This window comes from Apteryx mantelli, chromosome 26, assembly GCF_036417845.1.
Source record: "Apteryx mantelli isolate bAptMan1 chromosome 26, bAptMan1.hap1, whole genome shotgun sequence".
In the NCBI taxonomy this organism is placed as follows: domain Eukaryota; kingdom Metazoa; phylum Chordata; class Aves; order Apterygiformes; family Apterygidae; genus Apteryx; species Apteryx mantelli.
This window is the reverse complement of record NC_090003.1, coordinates 9,576,846-9,594,116: the sequence shown is the minus strand read 5'-3', so window position 1 is coordinate 9,594,116 and position 17,271 is coordinate 9,576,846. Positions and strand designations below refer to the sequence as shown.

Here is a 17,271-nt window from a genome sequence, read left to right as displayed (position 1 = left end):
AGTGGGGATAGTAGCATGGATCTGTCATGCAGGAATGCAGAGAGGCTAAAATCACAAAGGGGCACAAAACACCGAAATCTTCAAGAGCAGAGAAGGGCAAATGCAGCATCCTACAGGCGTTGTGACCTCACGAGCAGGAAAACATCCAGCAATACCGAGGTCCTAGAGAAGCAGCCAATACCTGAGCATTGTTTTTTTATTTAAAAAGATGTATTAAAATTTTGCCTGGTTCCATCTCTTGCTTATTCAAATACTGTCGATTACACCGTGGATCTGATATCAGCTCCCAGCATCTCCCAGCCTCAGTGCTTGGGTTATGTGGGAAGAGAGAGAGCAAGGAAAAAAACTGCAAGCAAAATAAAAGCTGCTATCTGACAGAATCTCTCCTGGGGATCTCAGTTATTTAAAAAAAAAAAAAAAAAAAAAAGGAATCATTTTTCTCTTAGCTGGTGTTTGTTAAATGTGCAGGAGCCATAGGCAAATTTTGGCTAATTTTGTGCATGCTTTTATCATACTGGTGATTCACTGGCAGCTTTATCCTCTGATAAGTGGATTAGTTGTTGAGCTAAACAAAAAGGTGTTTGACAACCAGGAAGCTCTAAAGAACATATTTGTTTTCCAAATAATGGAGCTGTGTTTGTTGCTCAGTGCAGTGCGGGGCGTTGTTGTGAATCTCATTAGCCAAAAGGAGAGGTCTCAAAGCTTTTTTCCCTCGCACAAGGCGATGTTCAGTAAGAGCATCTCCCTCCTGTCAGTGGCAGGTTATTTTTTTTATCTGTTTTGCTCTAGTGGTTTGGCCCCGGAGTGATGTTGATTAGGGAGTGTGTGTCAGCGTGAGAGCGTGTCGTCTTCCAGTGGCGGGGTGGGCGCATGTGGGCTTCACTCAGGGCAGCTCCCAAAGCGTTCCCGTCCTGCCAGGCGCTGTGCCGGAGGAGCAGCTCTCCGCTGGCTCTGAGCCCGGGTGTCTCTGGATGTGCAGTTGCCCTCTTCTCGTGTGCACTGACCTCGCAGGCCTTACTGCTGCCTATCTCAAGCCACAAACTATTTCTGTTCCTCCTGCAAAGTGCCGAATAGCAGTAAGTAGCCTGGGCCTGCTGGATGTTTAGCACAGCCCTGTGGCTTACATGGGGCAGTGATTTTCAGGGCTGGGAGCTGGAGTGAGGGCACGGAGGGGGATAAATTGGGCAAGTGAAAGAGCATGGGGCTAAAATAATGAGCTTGACTGTCTCTGAGACTCTCTTCATAATACCTGAGTATCTCATCATCCTGGAATGTATTTCTGCTCATGATACCGTGAGGAAGGTTGTTATCTCCAAGACCAAGAAGGGAGGCACAGTGTTTATCCTGCTTAAATCTAGACATATAAGGTAGGATCCTCATCACCCTAGACTTTGGGTATAGTCAAGGCCCTCTACTAGCCCGAAACTCTGTAAAAGGGTTTCCACATTTAGTAGTCCTGCATTTGGCCGTAATGATAAGTTTGAATTCAGTCCTTTGGAGTCCTCAAATCTCCCCTCCTACACGACACTTGGAGCCCCCCAAAGCCCTTTGGCCATATTAGCTGCATTAGCTTCAGGCCAAGCTCTGCCCAGCCCAGCAGGTCCTCTCTGACAGTGGCCGTGAGCAGATGCCTCGTGAGGATCAAGAACAGGGCAAAGAGAGGGTACTTCCCCCTGAGAACTTTCCCAGCCTCTCACTACTTTCAGCTCAGAGGATTTCCTTAACAGGAGGTAGTTTTTCTGTCTAGTAATCCTCAGTGAACCTCTCTTCCAAGTGCTTAACCAGTCTCCTCCTAAATCCATGCAACTTCTGCATCCATTGCTTCCTTTAGCAAGGAGTTGCGCAGGTTGCCTCTCCGCTGAGTAAAGCACCACTTCCCTTGCTTTGGATGTCGCCCCTACGACCTGCGTTTGGTGTGCGCTGGAAATGCCAGTGAGCAGTCAATTCATCCTCACCCTCTCCACGTCATTCGTGGTTTCTTAGGCTGCTATCGTATCCCCAGAGCCCGGGGAAGGAATGGTGTTGAGAGCTTCCAGCCCGCCTTTGCCGGAGCTGCTGATGGTACGATGACTTTTTTCCCTTGCTTGGACCAGGGCAGTTTCCCTGCAATGCCCTGCATTAAGCCGTGCTCTTGGAAGGAATGATGTACGCTTGCAGAAGTACATTTTGTACGTGGACAAGGGTTAGAGGCACAAGCTCAAGCAGTCAGGCTTATAAATCTCTGCGTTTGCCACTGATAGCAGTGGGAGATGAGTCTCCTGTGGAACTGAAGCATCTTTTGCATCCTGATGCCAAACCGTATGTTCTCTTGTGTCCTTTTGAAATATAGACAACCTTGGTGATAAGAAGAACGTAATCCCAGTGCTTGAAACAGATAGCAACATCCCTCCTGACATTTTTCGGAGCCCACAGAGATGGGAGGATAGTCAGCCGTGCCGTCCCTCCCCGCCTCAGCTTCGCTCACACGAGGGCCGGACCTGAATCCAGTAAAGCTTGTTTTCCCCTTGCCAGGGGTGAAAAACAATATACTCTCCCCTGACGGCCGACAGCGGTGCCTGGGCTGGGGAGGGCGATGGGAAGAGGGGGTGAATGCGGTGCCATGAGAAAGGGGGGAGGGCTGCGAGCAGCCTTCTGCAGCCACCCGCAGTCGCAATCGTGCTCTCGGCTCTGGCAAAGATGTAACGGGGGAAGGGAGGGAGGGAGGAAAGGGGGGAAAACGGCAGTCGAAGAGCGAAAGGTCCCCAGCTGGCTGTTAGCGGCATCTGCACTCAGAGTACAGACTCCAGCTGAGAGCTATTTCACTATTTATTTACATGTAATTATTGCTATGAGGTGCAGATATTAACACTGTCAAGAGCAATTTGCCCTGACATTTTTCACTTGCTCTGTTCCCTGACGTTTTGGGTTCGGTGGGTTTTTTTTTCGCTTTCTCTCTTGCGCGCGCTCTCTTTTTTTCCATCGTGCTGCTTCGCTTTTGGCAGCGCAGGGCCAGCCTTTCTAATCCAGCGCCCTTCGCAACTCATTAAACTTTGAAATTTAATTTTGTCCGGAGAGGAGCCAGGGCGCGGGGAGCATCTCCCACCCCCCTCTCCCCATGCTCTCGCACCCGCCACCCATCTACAGCAGTTCAAGCATTTCCACTCTAAACAAACCAAATTTATCGGTTGCCGCGTTTTCAATTGGAATGCAATCTCCAGCATTAACCTTTGCTTTTGACGCTGCATTTAAAACACAGAGAAGGGTGCCGAACCGTTTATTAGGGGGAGAGTTAGAAAGTGCACGTAGAGGGGAGCGAGAGAGAGAGAAAGCAAATGCAGAACAAATATTTTTTGAACCTAGAGCAGCACAGAAATCACAAACCGTTTGGAAAGGTGGGTTAGGACCAGTTACCCTTTCCTACTTCTTCAGGCCCCACTTCTTTCCTTCCCTTCACTCTGCTCCTGCCTAACCTGTCTGATTGCAATAGCTGGTGACACTTTAAATTAAGACTTCCGGCCTACACTCAAACCCTGATTTAATGAGACAGTTGTTGTATGTCATCTAATAAATACCAATTGTGCATTAGAACTTATTTGCCAAGCAGGAGCGGTGATGTGACAGATACACAACTCACCGCAGCCTGCTGCTTTCTCAGCCAGTATGGTGCTTGTAATCATTTGCTGTTTGCTTAACGCACAATAGGCCTGGCAGAGCGATTTACGTCTTCTAAACCAGAAGGAAAAAGTTAGGTTTGTACAAGAGCCTGAAGGACTGTGCTGGGGTGCGCGTGGGGAGAGACTATACTGTCTTTTTGCAAGGTCTAAATGCTGAGAGCTTGTTAAATTTCTAGGCAAGACCAATTCTCTAAAGGGACCAATAATTCCAGTTCCTCCCCTTTACCTGCAGCATCCTAGGGCTTTTTTTTTTTCCTTCTCCGGAGACTGGAGCTGAAGGAAAGGAAACAGCTCCAAGGTGTCTTCATCGGGTATCCTCAAATCGGAGATCATTTTTGAATATATGGGTCCATCTTAACACTTGGTGCTGACACATGCTGGCTCTCTGGTTCACCCGACTCCCCTACTGATGCCAGTGACATGCAAAAAGGGTGGCGGGAGGGCAGCACTGCCCTTACTAGCCTGGTCTTCTGCTCTTGACTTTGCAGGGGAATCGGTTCAGGAATCTGGGACTTTCTCCCTCATTCTTTTTCTTCTGGATTTGTTTTCTCGGGATAGGAGAAGAGAGAGAGCCAGGCCCCAGGGGAGAAGGCTAGTCTCCGAATCCGAAATTCTCTGGCGGTTTTGGGCTTTGGGATTTTGCTTGTTTTGTGCAGGGTCTAGTGAAGTGGGACCTTCTCCTTGACTAGGGTATTTTCTGTCATTCAGCACAAATGAATAGCAACAGAAGTGACTTCAGTTACAAATTACCGAGTCGTGTCAGGTGTCTGTGTCTGTAATGTGCTCACGCTGCAGCTGAAAAGGTAACGGAGGTAACTGCAGATGAGGGGACGGATTGCTGGGACATTTTGGAAACAGCGAGAATGGTTTCATTTCATTCAACACTCTCTGCAGAGTTTCTTTTTCTCCCTTCATAAACAAAGGGACAAAATTATTGCAACTGGATATTTTATTTTAAATATTTTTGTTACAAATTGCAGTGTTTTATATCATTTTGATCTTCAGAAATCAAAAAGTTTGTATTTGCGCTTGCATCCCTCTCCCATTTCCTTGTCATTTTCATTCATGCAGTTTGAAACGCTTGCTTTCATCTGAAAGAAAATGGTGTTTGTCTTTTTCATAACATCTATTTGTCACCTATTGCCCCTTCATAAAGTGCTTATAAAGGGAACCATAATATAACGCAGAAGCTTAGTACTATGTTCATTTCTACAGGCTGCATGTTTAAATGTGACCAGAGCAGAGCATGGAAACTCAACATTTTCTATGCTTAGCTCTTTCTCCCCGTGTTTACCTACCTTCTCATCTTTGTTATTTCCGAGAGTGAAACAGAGCTAAGAAAAGCGTTTCCTCCTTTGTAAAACTTTCTTATATCTCCAGCCTATAGATACACTGAACAATTAGCATCGTATGACACTAATGTTTTGACGTTCGCCTCGTTTCTGTGCTTAACTTATTGCGAGGGGAGAGGTAAGGCCATCTGGAAATAGGACGTCAGCCTTGAATTTGTGATGTTTGAATTCCTGTTCCCTCATAAACTTCTGTGTGGTCTGGAGTTATTAACCTTTACTGGGCTCCGTTTTTCCAGTTGTAAGGGGAGAAGTGGCAGCTTACCTAGCGATGATGATAAATGCATTAAAGCAGGCAAGCTGCATGGTAACGGAGGTCACCAAAGTCCTTGAAAAGAGAAGAAAATGCAGAAATAAGCCACGTTTCTGCTTGTAACATAGGGTCCGCTGTGAGTTTAGCTAGCGCGTGCTCCATCCTGCTACCTTCAGCCATCTAAGGGCATGGAAGAAGTGAGGTGGACTGGGATTTCCAATTTCCAGTCACGATTTCCATGTCTGCAGGGTCGGGATGCTCAAATCTTGCTGGAGTTCAGTGGAGCTCAGAGGCCCTGTAATACAGAAGGACTCAACCTCCTGGGCCTTTTGGTGTGGAGCAGGGGGGTTTCCTTCCCCGCGTAATGACGAGGGGAGAGTTAATGTGATCAGATGGGGACTTTATTACTGGTGACCCAAACGCACCCACAAAGCTTAGGCACCAGCTGGCAAATACATTAAATGCCAGTTTGGTTTAATCTCGCCGTTTTTAAGGCAATCTCGAAGCGGGGAGAGAGGCCGTGCGAGTTTTCTGAGCATCTCGTAGCTGTAACGCTGACGCAGTGGTCTGAACCCAGGGCAAGGCTTAGGGCAAGGAAGACCTGGGCAAAGCTCTGGTTTTGATTTCCTTTCGGACTCCCAGGACTGACGTGGCTGCTTTCTCCCGAGGTTTCATCTCGAAGCCAGAGGGGGCAATCTGGCTCTTTGCAAGGGGGGCAAATCACGCGGGCGCGAGCAGTGCCCAAGGCTGCCTGTCGATGCGCTAAGCTCTCGCCCAGCAGCCGCGGCTGGGGGAGCAGGGCGCAGCGGGCGCAGGGAGAGCCGGAGATAACTATTGATGTTGTCAACGGCGCCGAGACTTAACGTATTGTGAGATATGGCAGCTTGTTTGCACGGGTGTTAACCAGCCTCTCCCGTCCCCTTCTTGTCACTGCCCAGTCCCTGCCACAGCCAATCTGTGTCCTAATCTCCATCAATTAACAAGAAACACTTTCGCCCCCTCGCCCCCCTCCGCCAAAACAGACACCCACCCTGAAGCCTGGGATAAAGAGGCAAGAGTCCCCCCAACCTCGACCCTCTCCCCCTTTACTTTCCACTAACTCAGCGCAACCAATTAGGCATCTGACACCCGTACTGGCTGACAAATTGTTTCTGTCATCTGCTTTCTGTCTTTCATTAAACGAGAGGCGGAGGGGGGAACGGAGAAGGGGGGTGGGGGGGTGGGAGATGTGATCTCCCATGCTTAGCGAGGCCAGATACATTAATTACAAAACGGCCATTTGCAGCATGAAAATGCATTAATTAAATTTATGCAATCATTATCTTTAAATAGTCATATCTTTAAAATAATCAGCCCTTCCTGAGTCTTCCCTCTCCTCCGCTAAGTATCTCTAATCCCTTTTCCACCATTTATCTCTGGATCAGCAGTGGCTTGTATGGTTTTAAACTTCTGCATGCAGGAGATGACTTGCAAACTCTGCTCAAGTAGTGCAGGGTGTGATACCTTCACTCTTCCTCCTGGCCCTGCAGCGAGGAGGACAGGCGAGGGGCACAACCGTACCCAGCATGTTAGAGGAGTCTCCCTCACTTCAAGTCTTTCAATCAAGATGTCTTCGTCAAAGAGAAGCTGTAGCTCAGTCAGGAGTTGTGGGGTTAATGCTTGAAGGTTTTTGCTTGCATTCATACAGGAGACCAAGCTATGCGTTGGTTTAGGTACCCATTTAGTACGGGTATTACTGTGTTGTTTTGGAAGAGGTTTCATTTCTAATGAGGTAACTACCCTTCCCTTTGGCACAGACCTAGTTTTGCCAGCAGACAGCTACCTTTCATCAGTATATCTTTTTGTTTTTAAAAACCACTTTTTAAGGCAGTAGATATCATTAATAAGAAAAGCAAGGATTTAAAAATACAAGTTTTGCCCCTCTGATGTTTGAGATTGCTTCCTGGTGGCTTCTGTCCATCCTGGTGCATCGAATGAGTAGCTCTCGTAAGAACTGATGTTATTATGAGCTCAAGACTTGAACAAACTGTTCTGCACAGTGTGGAGTATTAGGCATATTATAATTGTAAAAAAGTGTTTTTACTTCAGAGTCCCATCGGACATAACCGAAACTGAGTTTTGACTGGCAAATAAGAAGGAAGCGCAGTTAATGGTGTGTTAGCCAGGTGTTTCTTTTACTTTTACACTGTCACTTTAGTGCTCAAGGGCTTCACCTGTTAGTGATGGCCAGTCAAATAATCACTGCAGACTTAGAAAGTTTTGTGCTGCTCTTCAGCAGACTCCAGGTGTAAGAGTGCCAAAACAGCCAAGGAAGAGGTAATCTCATCCCCTGCTTAAAGAAGCACCTACAGCACTACAGGAAAACTCCAGTCAAATAGCTTTTAGAGAGCTGGAGGACTCAGAGTCCGGGGCTACTTATCTAAACTAAAATCCTTTAAGGCTTTCTTATTGCTTGTGGATAAAGATTTTGTTCAGCTCTTTGTGTGTCTGCATGGTTTTTAATAAATCCTAGGTGGGTTTTTTTCCCTATCTGTAGTGCCTAATGGGCCAATGTCTAATTAGAAGTGAGCCAACACAGTCATATTTGTATCCAAACATCATGTTGTGTTCATCTGGAGTCGTGAGTTTGGGATTAAGACCAGGTGGAATTTGGGAGCAAATTTGATAGGGACCGAATCCTCCCAAATTTCTCGTGTCTGAAGGGCAGAAATGAGCTGTGGGGTTTCATAAACGAAACCAGCCAGTAGCTCCCCCTGCACAGGAAGGTCCTCTCGACAGTCCAGGCTTCTCCAGCCTCCTCTTCAAGAAGTGCATGATGAAACTGTAACCTGTTGGGATCCAGCACTGTATGTACGTGGTCTAAAGTTGATTACATAGCACAGATAATGATTACAAGGGGCTGAGTTTCAGGGTGTTTTTTCCTAGACTGTCTCTGAAAATAGTACATTTATGGAGAGAAAGAAAAAGCTTTACTTTGAAGCACAACGGGGAAAGGGGTTGTTAGCTAGAACATCTCAGCTGTAAGAGTAATCCTCTATTTAAGCCACCATTCTCAGCAAGGACCCCCAATTTCTTCTCTCATCTTTTCCTCCTATTTCTTTATCCTAATGTCTGCAAGCCAGCAGACTCCAGGTCTTGGCTGACACAGCTCCATTGTCCCAGAGTTCAGGTCCTGTGAGGGGTTTTGGACTTATATTTGGCACAAGCAAGTAGCTCCCTGTCTTTGAAAATACCACACTGCTCCCGAGCAGCGGAAAGAAATCAAAGAGGCATTATATAGGTCAGCAAAAGGCATTTCCCTTGGATTCAGGAGCTGTTATTTTCCTCGGGCTGGGGAAAGAAGAGGTCCTGCCTTTAAGAATTGGTCCCTGCGGTAGCCTCAGAAGATCTGAAATCAACTGAGGCTGCTCCCAGACAGGAACCAGGGTCTGGATTGTTTGTTTATTAGGGTGAGCTGGAAAGAGAAACCCTCACCTTAAAAAATCTGGGAAGGCTAGGATCTGAGAGAGCAAATGAACAGGCAGCAGAGGAGTTGGCGATATGAAGCACTTTTGATTTTCTCTTTCTTCCATTCTTTTGGCAGCTCGAGTTATTAAGTGTTTGGTGCGAGTCTAGCTAGCATTGCACTTGCTGAACTTATCAGGGTTATTTCATCTCCCCATGACCTCTCCGTATTTACGATGGGAACCCTGGAGGCATTGGCTTTACTTAACTGGTGTATCTTACACTGCAGTTAAGCTGGACCTTAACTGATTACAGCCCTTGATTGATCAGAGAAAGAGGGAGGGGAGGAGAAAAACAGAGAGAGGAGTTCTAGAGCAGATACGCAGGACTATCAGTGCACCAAGCAGCTTCGCCTGGGGCTGGGATATGCCACTCGAGGGACTCTTTGTAGTGCAGCTCCCTTTCACATTTACAGATGCTTCCAAAAAGAGAGAGAGAGAGAAAGGCAGGGGAGGGGGTGCAGGAGGAGGACTCAAAGGATCTCAGGAAACCTTGTTTCGAAGCGGTAAGTCAGCACCCGCACTCCATTACCAGTGTCCGCAGGGGGTTGTGATAGTGAGTGAGCACAGATCAGCTTAGCTGAGGATTGAAAATAAATAAATAAAGTGTGAGAGAGAAATGGAAAGGGAGGAGGGGAAAGGGGGACCTGTCTGTGAATTTTGGTTTGTCTTTGTTAGTCTCTGCTGGCGTGGAGCAGCTGAAGGGAGAGAGCTCTTGGTGAGGAATGACAGAAGTTTATAAAAGAGTTTTAATTTGCTGGGACTTAGCCGTGCTGTGTGATCTCCCCACCCTGCCATTATTTCCGTCAGGCAGATGCGTAGCAGTAGATTTAGGGCTGATTTGGCAGGAAATCTTTGTGTTTGTTTATTTGGGGGTATTTTGAATCTCTCATCAAGCCCCAAAACCTTTTCCTTTCTCACCTGCCATCAGCGTGTCTGAGCTTACCCAAGAAGGGACAAATAGGTGCAGAATAAAAGACATAACTGATCGCCGAGCCAGACCATAAGCCTCGTGCTTACGTAACACAAGGTGAATTACCATGAGATGGGTTAGCAAAACACAAACAGCTCAAATGCTCCAAGAAAACTGTTTTTGGAATCCTTACAAAGAGCCAACAGCTCTAATGGATATTGAGAATCCTTCATGGACTCCAGCCTTCAAAAATGGATGCGGACACAGCAGGCCAGGTCCTCAGCTGGGATAAATCAGCCTGGCTCCAGGGAAGGCAGCAGGCCAGATACTCGCTCAGTGCATACCTAGGGACATCTCTGAGGAACCTGATTTTCAGAGGGGAGATGCTCAGGCGTGCCTGAAAATCAAACCCCTTTGAAAGTTTCAACATGGCAAGACACTAGTCAGCCTTTTGGCTTGAGTCTCTCTTGCTTCTGGAAGGGGTGAGCCTGTGTCTCTTGTTGTTTTTGCTTGTTAGTGAAATCGGTACCCACAGAACTGGATGCCCCTTTACTTTAGATAGCCCACAGTAGCATTTTTGTTTCCTCTCTGGTTATCCAGTCTAATGAAAAATTTTCTATCTGCTTTTATCTAAATGATAGTAGAGTTTGGTGCCCTAACTCCAGGGATAGTGGCTCATGTTTCTAGATCAAGCAGTTTTTAATGTAATTCTTATCTGCAGCAATACCTACCCTATTCCGCTCCAAATTACACTGCTACTGTAAGGTTTGTCATAGCCCTTACCGGGTATATAATCCTGTGGTGCTTCTGGTTTTCTTAAGGTATTTCCACCGCAAGAAGAGCCCCTTCTCTTTCCCAGACCATCCAGACTTAAGCAATTTCTCTTATCATTATAGCTAAGACCTCCCCCTTCTTTTGTATAGCTTAGAAACTTTTCTTTAGACCTTCTCCATAATTTGTACATCTCTACAGAAGCAGGGTGCCCAAAACAAGATGCAGTGCTCCAGGTGGAACCTCACCATAGCCTTGAACAATCAGGTAATAACTTCCCATCGCCTTTTTCTAATCCTCCCCTTGTGCAGCCTGCTGTGGCCTGCTTTGCTGCAGCTTACCATTGCACCCCCAACTCCATCTCCTCACCAGCACAACTCCATAAGCTGTCTCCATCGTTAGTGTGTGGCAGTTCTTCATCCATCAAGTGACCAGGGTCATCTTAGGATACAAATACTCATCTCCATTTCACTCACTGTGTCCTAGACCACTCCCTTATAGCACTGAAACATCCCTTCAGATGTTTTAAGTCATTGAAAGGCATTGATGATATTTTTGGTTTTACTGTTCACTGGCAAACTGTACTACTGTTCAAGCACAGGCCCATAGCTACCATTTCTGATCACTCTAAAGGGATATAGTTTGACCTGTCCCATACACACCAGAAGGGATTCAGGAACGTTGTGTTTGGTTCCTGGCTCTGTGTCTGATTTGCTTCGTATGGCCTTGGGAGAGTCATTTCACTTGTCTCCACGTGCTTTCCCATCTGAAGTGCAAAAAGGTTATGAAAATGAAGTATTTCTACTATATGACAGCAGTCAGGTCAGCCCTGGAGCCCTTCCATAGCAACCCTTTGCCATTTGTGGTGAGCTTTTCTGGTTTCTATTTTACCTATCTCTATTCAATCTAAATACAAGAGTTCCAGTATCATGTTGATTACCATGGGAAGCAAACAGTTCAGCCCTACTGCTCCTGAGGTTATAAGAAAGTCCAGAGAAGACCATAAGCATTCCCTTAATCAATAGCCTAACCGCTTCTTTCACAGAAGAATTTGGGTTGAATGGGAATTACCTAAAGCTTGTGAGATTGTGTTGGCTCATATTGATATCACTGTTCTCTTCAGCACTAGAAATCCTTGTCTGATGCTCAGGTAACATGCTGATGGGTGGGTTATAAATACCTGGCTAGATGAAGCCCTTTACTTCAACTGTCTTTTATAATATAATCAACTCCTAGAGCAAAATGAATGCCCCGTTTAAATTAATGGCTAAACCTGAATTTACCAGGTTACCTCACCGGAACCTGCATTTCATTCCTGACTTTTCAAATCTCATTTAAAAAGCCTTATTAAATTTTACATCATGTTGAAATAAAACAAAATCTTCTAGGCTATGAGATTTGTTTCCATTCCTTCTGCTATTCAGACTAGTGGGCACGGGATGGAGTCCATTCGGAGGCTGTCCACGCCATTTTCATTGGTCTTGTGTCCCTGTAATTGCGTTAAGACAGTGAGGTAAGGCTGGGGCAACGGAGTGAAGCGTCAGGTTCCTTACATTTTAACCCACAATGAAACAGAAGCACAGAGTTAGGCCATCTTCTCATTTATGCCAGGGAAATCAGGACTGTGCTTGAAATCAGTGGAGGAACCCTTATGGAAGTCTAATGTAAAGTTAGCTCCCCGGGTGCCACAGTTTATTTGGAACTGGCATTAGACTAAGGGGACTACAGTTACCTGGATCAGACATTTTCTAGGGGCAAGAAATATGAAGCTCTGTCTAGTCTGCTGCTCCTTGGCCTGATTGCAAAGTCAAATTTAATGAGTATACTTACTGGATTGATTTGGCATATTGGGATACAACTCAGCTGGGCCTAGTGATTTAGAAAATATTCAAAATTAATTGCTTGGTTTTGTGAGTGCAGTGTTAGTGATTGCTACATAAGTCATTTTAGTCCTACCTAGGGGCATATTTGCATATATTTATCTTCCTTTCAAGTGAAGATCTTTGGGGAAACTGTATTTATCTCCTCCCAACCCTTTCTTCAGCTTTCAGTAGTCCTACAGTCACCTCTTCATTTTGTTTCCGTTTAATGTATGTGTAAAATAATCTATTCTTCCTCTTCCCACCATGTGAAAATGAATCCACGGAGATCAAAAAGCATTAATATGAGGAAGGGTTGGATTCTGCAAGAGGGAAGGAAAAGATTAGCTGAATGGGTTGCAAAGTAAAGATGGAAAAGATTAAGCTGGGTCCCCATGAAGTAGCTAAGAACAGCCTTGGAGAGCAGGGAATGACCTACCCAAAGGAGAAGCTGAATTAACTACAAATGACAGAGGCATCAATCCCTCGTGGAGCAACTCAGAGGGGAACTTGCTCCATGTAGCTAGTAAGACCAAAATATCCAACACGTCTCCCGGCATGGTTATCCAGGCTTCTGTCAGACTTTCCATTCCCTATTAACTGGTGTAAATGGGGACACAACAGAAGCTGAAAAAAAGAGGTGGAGAGATTTCCGCTTACAAATAGAGTCTGCACAACAGGAAATTTCCTACTGCTTTTTGTTTGCCTTAATATTAAATATTCCAGCTGATAACATTTCCAGCCTTTCCCTAAGAGAGAGGGTTTCTACCCCATCCCTAGGAAAATACTACCACAGCCTCAGAAGTACTACCCACTGCCAGGAGATCCTTCCGCAGGTTTTCCCTTTTCAGTTTCTTCCTGGCATCCAATTTACGTTCCTTCGGGACAACCCTTCTGCTTCTTTGGCGTTAACACCCTTCAGCTGGTTGCAGATTATTACATCTTCCCTCCATTCAGAACTCAGCCAGGCTCAGCAGTTTCTAAATGCAGCCGTTTTCTAATGCGGCCCCTGATTTTGGACGCTTTACGCTGTGTCAAATTGGGCACCCAAAAATGGAGACCCACAGGATCGGGGATCAGCTCAGAAAACGCTGTCCTTAGGCACCTGCCTCCTGACCGTTTTGGTTGCTTGAACCTGATCTCCTTCCGCCTGGTCTGGGTCTTTCCGGTCATGGGGCAGCGCAGCATCACACGCTGGCTGGAGCTATAGGTATGAAGTCCGCTGTGCCGCAGGGCCTGACGTCTCTCCCGGCTGGGTATCTTCACAGGCCTGGAGCAAACCACCAACGCGGTGCAGGAGGCAGAGGGACCCTGAGGATACGTGGCCTGTCTGCAAAGGTCTAACCTGCCCTGGTATCTCGCGCAGAGCTCTTGAGCGGGGAGGCCGGCGAGGTGCCGCGGCCAGAGCTGAGACGCTGGCAGCACAGGCCCTTGGCCATCTGACCAAGTGGCCAGAGTTAGGTGGGGACTTGGGCAGCCCGGGAGTGAGAGTAATCGCAGGGTAGGAGCGGGATGCCGGCAGTTGGGGGCCAGCAGCAGGACCCCCTGAGTTCCCCTGGGGGTAAGTGGGGTTGTCGTTCCTCACGTTTCTGTCGCTTACAAAACTTATCTGCTCTCCTCCCTCTCCCCTCCCTGATGCCACCCCCCCTTCCCTATCCAAGCAGGATCTCTCGCTATCGCTCGGCTGTCCCTCCAGCCCCTCCTGCCCCCCGCAACACGTCCAGTCGTCCCCCCACAACCTCCAAACCTAAAATCTGAAGGCCTGATTGCACAGATTGAAGGCCCTAATTGCACTTCCCTTTCCAAAGCCACATTCGTTTATCATAAAGGGTGCACATTTCCCCTGCTACAGTTTCCACGGCCAGAGGCCCTGAGGGCCAGCTCAGAAATGGAGGGAATTAATTACATTTTTTAACTCCCCTTCTTTTAAAGTATGGGAGAGAGTGATGAAACGTCCCGGGGGGGGGGTGAACAGGGGGAAGCTGCAGAGATGAGGGTGGGGAGGGAGGCAGGAGGCAAGGGGGGGGGGGCTGGCTCTTTCATCCAGGAGGGTCCTTTGTGCATTAACCTTGGTCTCCCCAACACATCAGGACCCCTACTCCCTCTCCCCCTTGACAAATGACCTCCTAAAAGGGTAAAAACGGGGCCAAAGACTCCGAGCATCGTGGCTGTTATTGACTTACCCTGAAGTGCAAGCTCACGCCAAGCCTGTGACTGATTTGGGACAGCAGCAACGGAAGAGGAGATGGGGAAAGGGAGAGAGACAACTGATGAGAGGGAGGGGAAAGGGAAGGCTGTCAATCACTGTGATTGACAGGTAGCAGATTTCCCTCCAGATAAAACCTTACAGATGTGAAGTGGGTATTGATTTTTAGTTAGTGATGATAATGCACCAAGAAGTAATAAATTATAAGAAAGCAAGGTCAAAAAGAAAAGGTAAAAGGACTTTGCATTCTTGAGGAGGGGATTTCTCCAGATGCCCCGGACTTTCCTAAGTTCAAAAGTTGGCTGGAAAATGAGTTTATCCAGCTGAACTCAGGTAATGCCGGCCTACCGAGGCTGGAGGGCTTGTGCAGGGTTATCCATGCTGGGTGGCTGTTTAGCAAAAGGGGAGTGGAAAGCTCTAGTTCCCTCTTGTTATTTCTAATACCTTAACGTCCTGGGGTGGGTGAGATGGGATTCCAGGGGATTCAGAAAGACTGGAAACTTACCTTCACGTGGCTAAGGTTAGCTGAGGTGAGTCCTAGCTTAAGTGACTTGCACAAGCTCTTGCAAGTCAGTAGCAGAGCTGGGATTAAAAACAGTCTTGATTATGACTGATTAAAGCCAATTACTGTCTTTAGTAACATCTGTGCAAGCATCTTCTCTAGTCTCAGCTCCTCTGAATTTGAAGAGTGTGAATCTGGGTTTCATTTATAAAAGTTGCTTTACATCGCTTTCTTTTTAAAAGGGGCCTTAGCGGAAGTGTTAATATGGCTTCTGCTTGCTTTAAGACCCTTTTATTTTCCCTGAGTAATATAAAGCAGCTGACTGTTTTGGGGAGATGGCCACGAGGAAGAGCGTTTGAAAACCCTTCAATCTCTAAGTGGTTCCACTTGGCCTGGGTTTTATTGCGGGCGATTTCTTCCTGTGCCTGCCTGGGTTTGCTGCGCGACAGCAAATTCCCAGTCAAGCAGCACTGCGAGACCTGGACAGCTCAGGAAGGAGCAGGAGGAGAGACGGAAACGTCCTCGCTTCGCGCCGGCTGAGCTGGAGCTTTCCAAAAATAGCTAATGGCAGCGCCTGTGCGTGTAGGAAGCATGTTTGTTGTTTTAAACATCTGATTCTACTTGTGAATGAAACGCAGTAATGTGTGGCTGCCGTATACACAACTGTCCTGGATATACATCAGGGCAAAGTGGTGCGGCGTGTACGTAACACCTAGAGCTGAAGGGCTGCCGAAGCTGTGAGGGATGTCTGCAGCCGGTGGGATCGAGGGACAGAGAAGGAGAACGCGTAGCTGAGCCAGATCAAAGCTCCTGAGCCAGCTTTAGAAGGAGGTTGCAAACAACTTTGCAGCTGGAAAACCTACCTTGAGGCTGCACTCCCACGGTTTCCCTGCTGCCTAAGCCTCGAGGCAGAGAGGGTTACATTGCAGCCACACAGAAAAGCAGGACAGGCTTCTTCTCCTATTAATCCACTCCAGCTCTGTCTTGCATATTGAAATGGCAGTTTCCTTTTTCCATCCCTCTGTCTTGCAGTCTTTGTGCTGTCGTGGGGCAGGGGGTCCCGCGGGCACCTTTTGCACTGTGTTGTGCCTAAGCAACTTCATCTAGACGCTGCCGGTCTTGATCGCTGTGCCTAGCGGGTCTGGATAGCTGGAGGCAATTTGGCCTCTGTGTGGACCGAAGTGGGCCCAGAGAGAGCTAAACTAGGTTTAAGTTTTGGGGACCAGGGGCAAATGAGCTGCTGCAAATCTGCTCAGTGCAGGCTGAAAAACCTGGAGGAGAAAAGGGTAAATGAGCCCCGTCTCAGCTGTCACCACTGCACTGCTTTTACTTAGCTTGTTTAAAGCTAGTTTCTGTATTTCTGCACTGCACTGCAGACAAACCCGGTGGTGGGGGTTACGCTGATTTTCCAGGCTTTTTAATTAACCCCCTCGCCAGTACCTCCCTACCACCTCCTCCTCCGCAGGGGTCCGGCCGGCCCTGCTCTGCGAATTCCCCGCGCAGACAAATGCCTGAGAAGGATCTTAGGCCGGCTGAGTCGGGAGGTGGCATGACATCAAGGAAAAAACGTCTTTGCAGGACTCCTGAGTCCTTCCGGGGGGAGGAGAAGCTTTAGAAAGCAGAGGCCAGCGAGCGGCCCGTCATTCAGCCTAAGCTGCCGCTCGGGCAGGAAGGTGAGGGAGGAGGGGATGAGGAAGGTATCAGGGTGAGCAGGAAGGGGAGAAGCCGCTCCATACAACCCCTCTTGTGTCCTTCCAGAGAATGTCTCCTCCGCACAATAGCTCACCAGGCCGCTGGTGGGGGATAAAGGGCTCATTTTACCACTTGCCAGGCTCCAAATATTTCCAATTTGCCACTTTAATTGATGTCAATAAGGTTATGCTAAATTCGGCGATTTTCAGCAGTTCGGCATCTGAGCGCTGGCCCGGCCCCCCGAGGTGCCTGGCTGTCCCCTCGCCCTCCGCCCTTCGCCGGCACAATACCGCAAGCTGCCCCCAGCCTGCGGCAACCGAGGAGCGCGGCCGAGGCGCAAGCGCAAGTTCCCTCCCTTTCCTCGCCGCGGCCCCACTTCTGCAAACCCTTTACGCTCTCGCTTGGCAACCCTGCGGTAATTTTGCTGATTGCAGAAGGCAATTGCATTAAAGTGCTAGCAGGAACAGGGGCCTCGTGTGAAGGCCTGTAGGCAGTGGCTTACCCCGAGCTCACCCTCAAGAACAAATCTGGCATTTTTGAAGCGAAGGAAAACAAAACCTTAAGTTCATC

At 47.7% G+C, this 17,271-nt stretch overlaps 1 protein-coding gene across 1 annotated transcript in view; it reads left to right on the top strand.

The window, feature by feature from the left end:
- PAX7 (paired box 7) overlaps positions 1-17,271 on the top strand; it is a 107,946-nt gene that overhangs the window by 85,495 nt on the left and 5,180 nt on the right. The window contains exon 8 of the mRNA XM_067310910.1: positions 10,644-10,709. Coding sequence (XP_067167011.1) covers positions 10,644-10,709 — 66 coding nt within the window. The remainder of the gene's footprint in view (positions 1-10,643; positions 10,710-17,271) is intronic.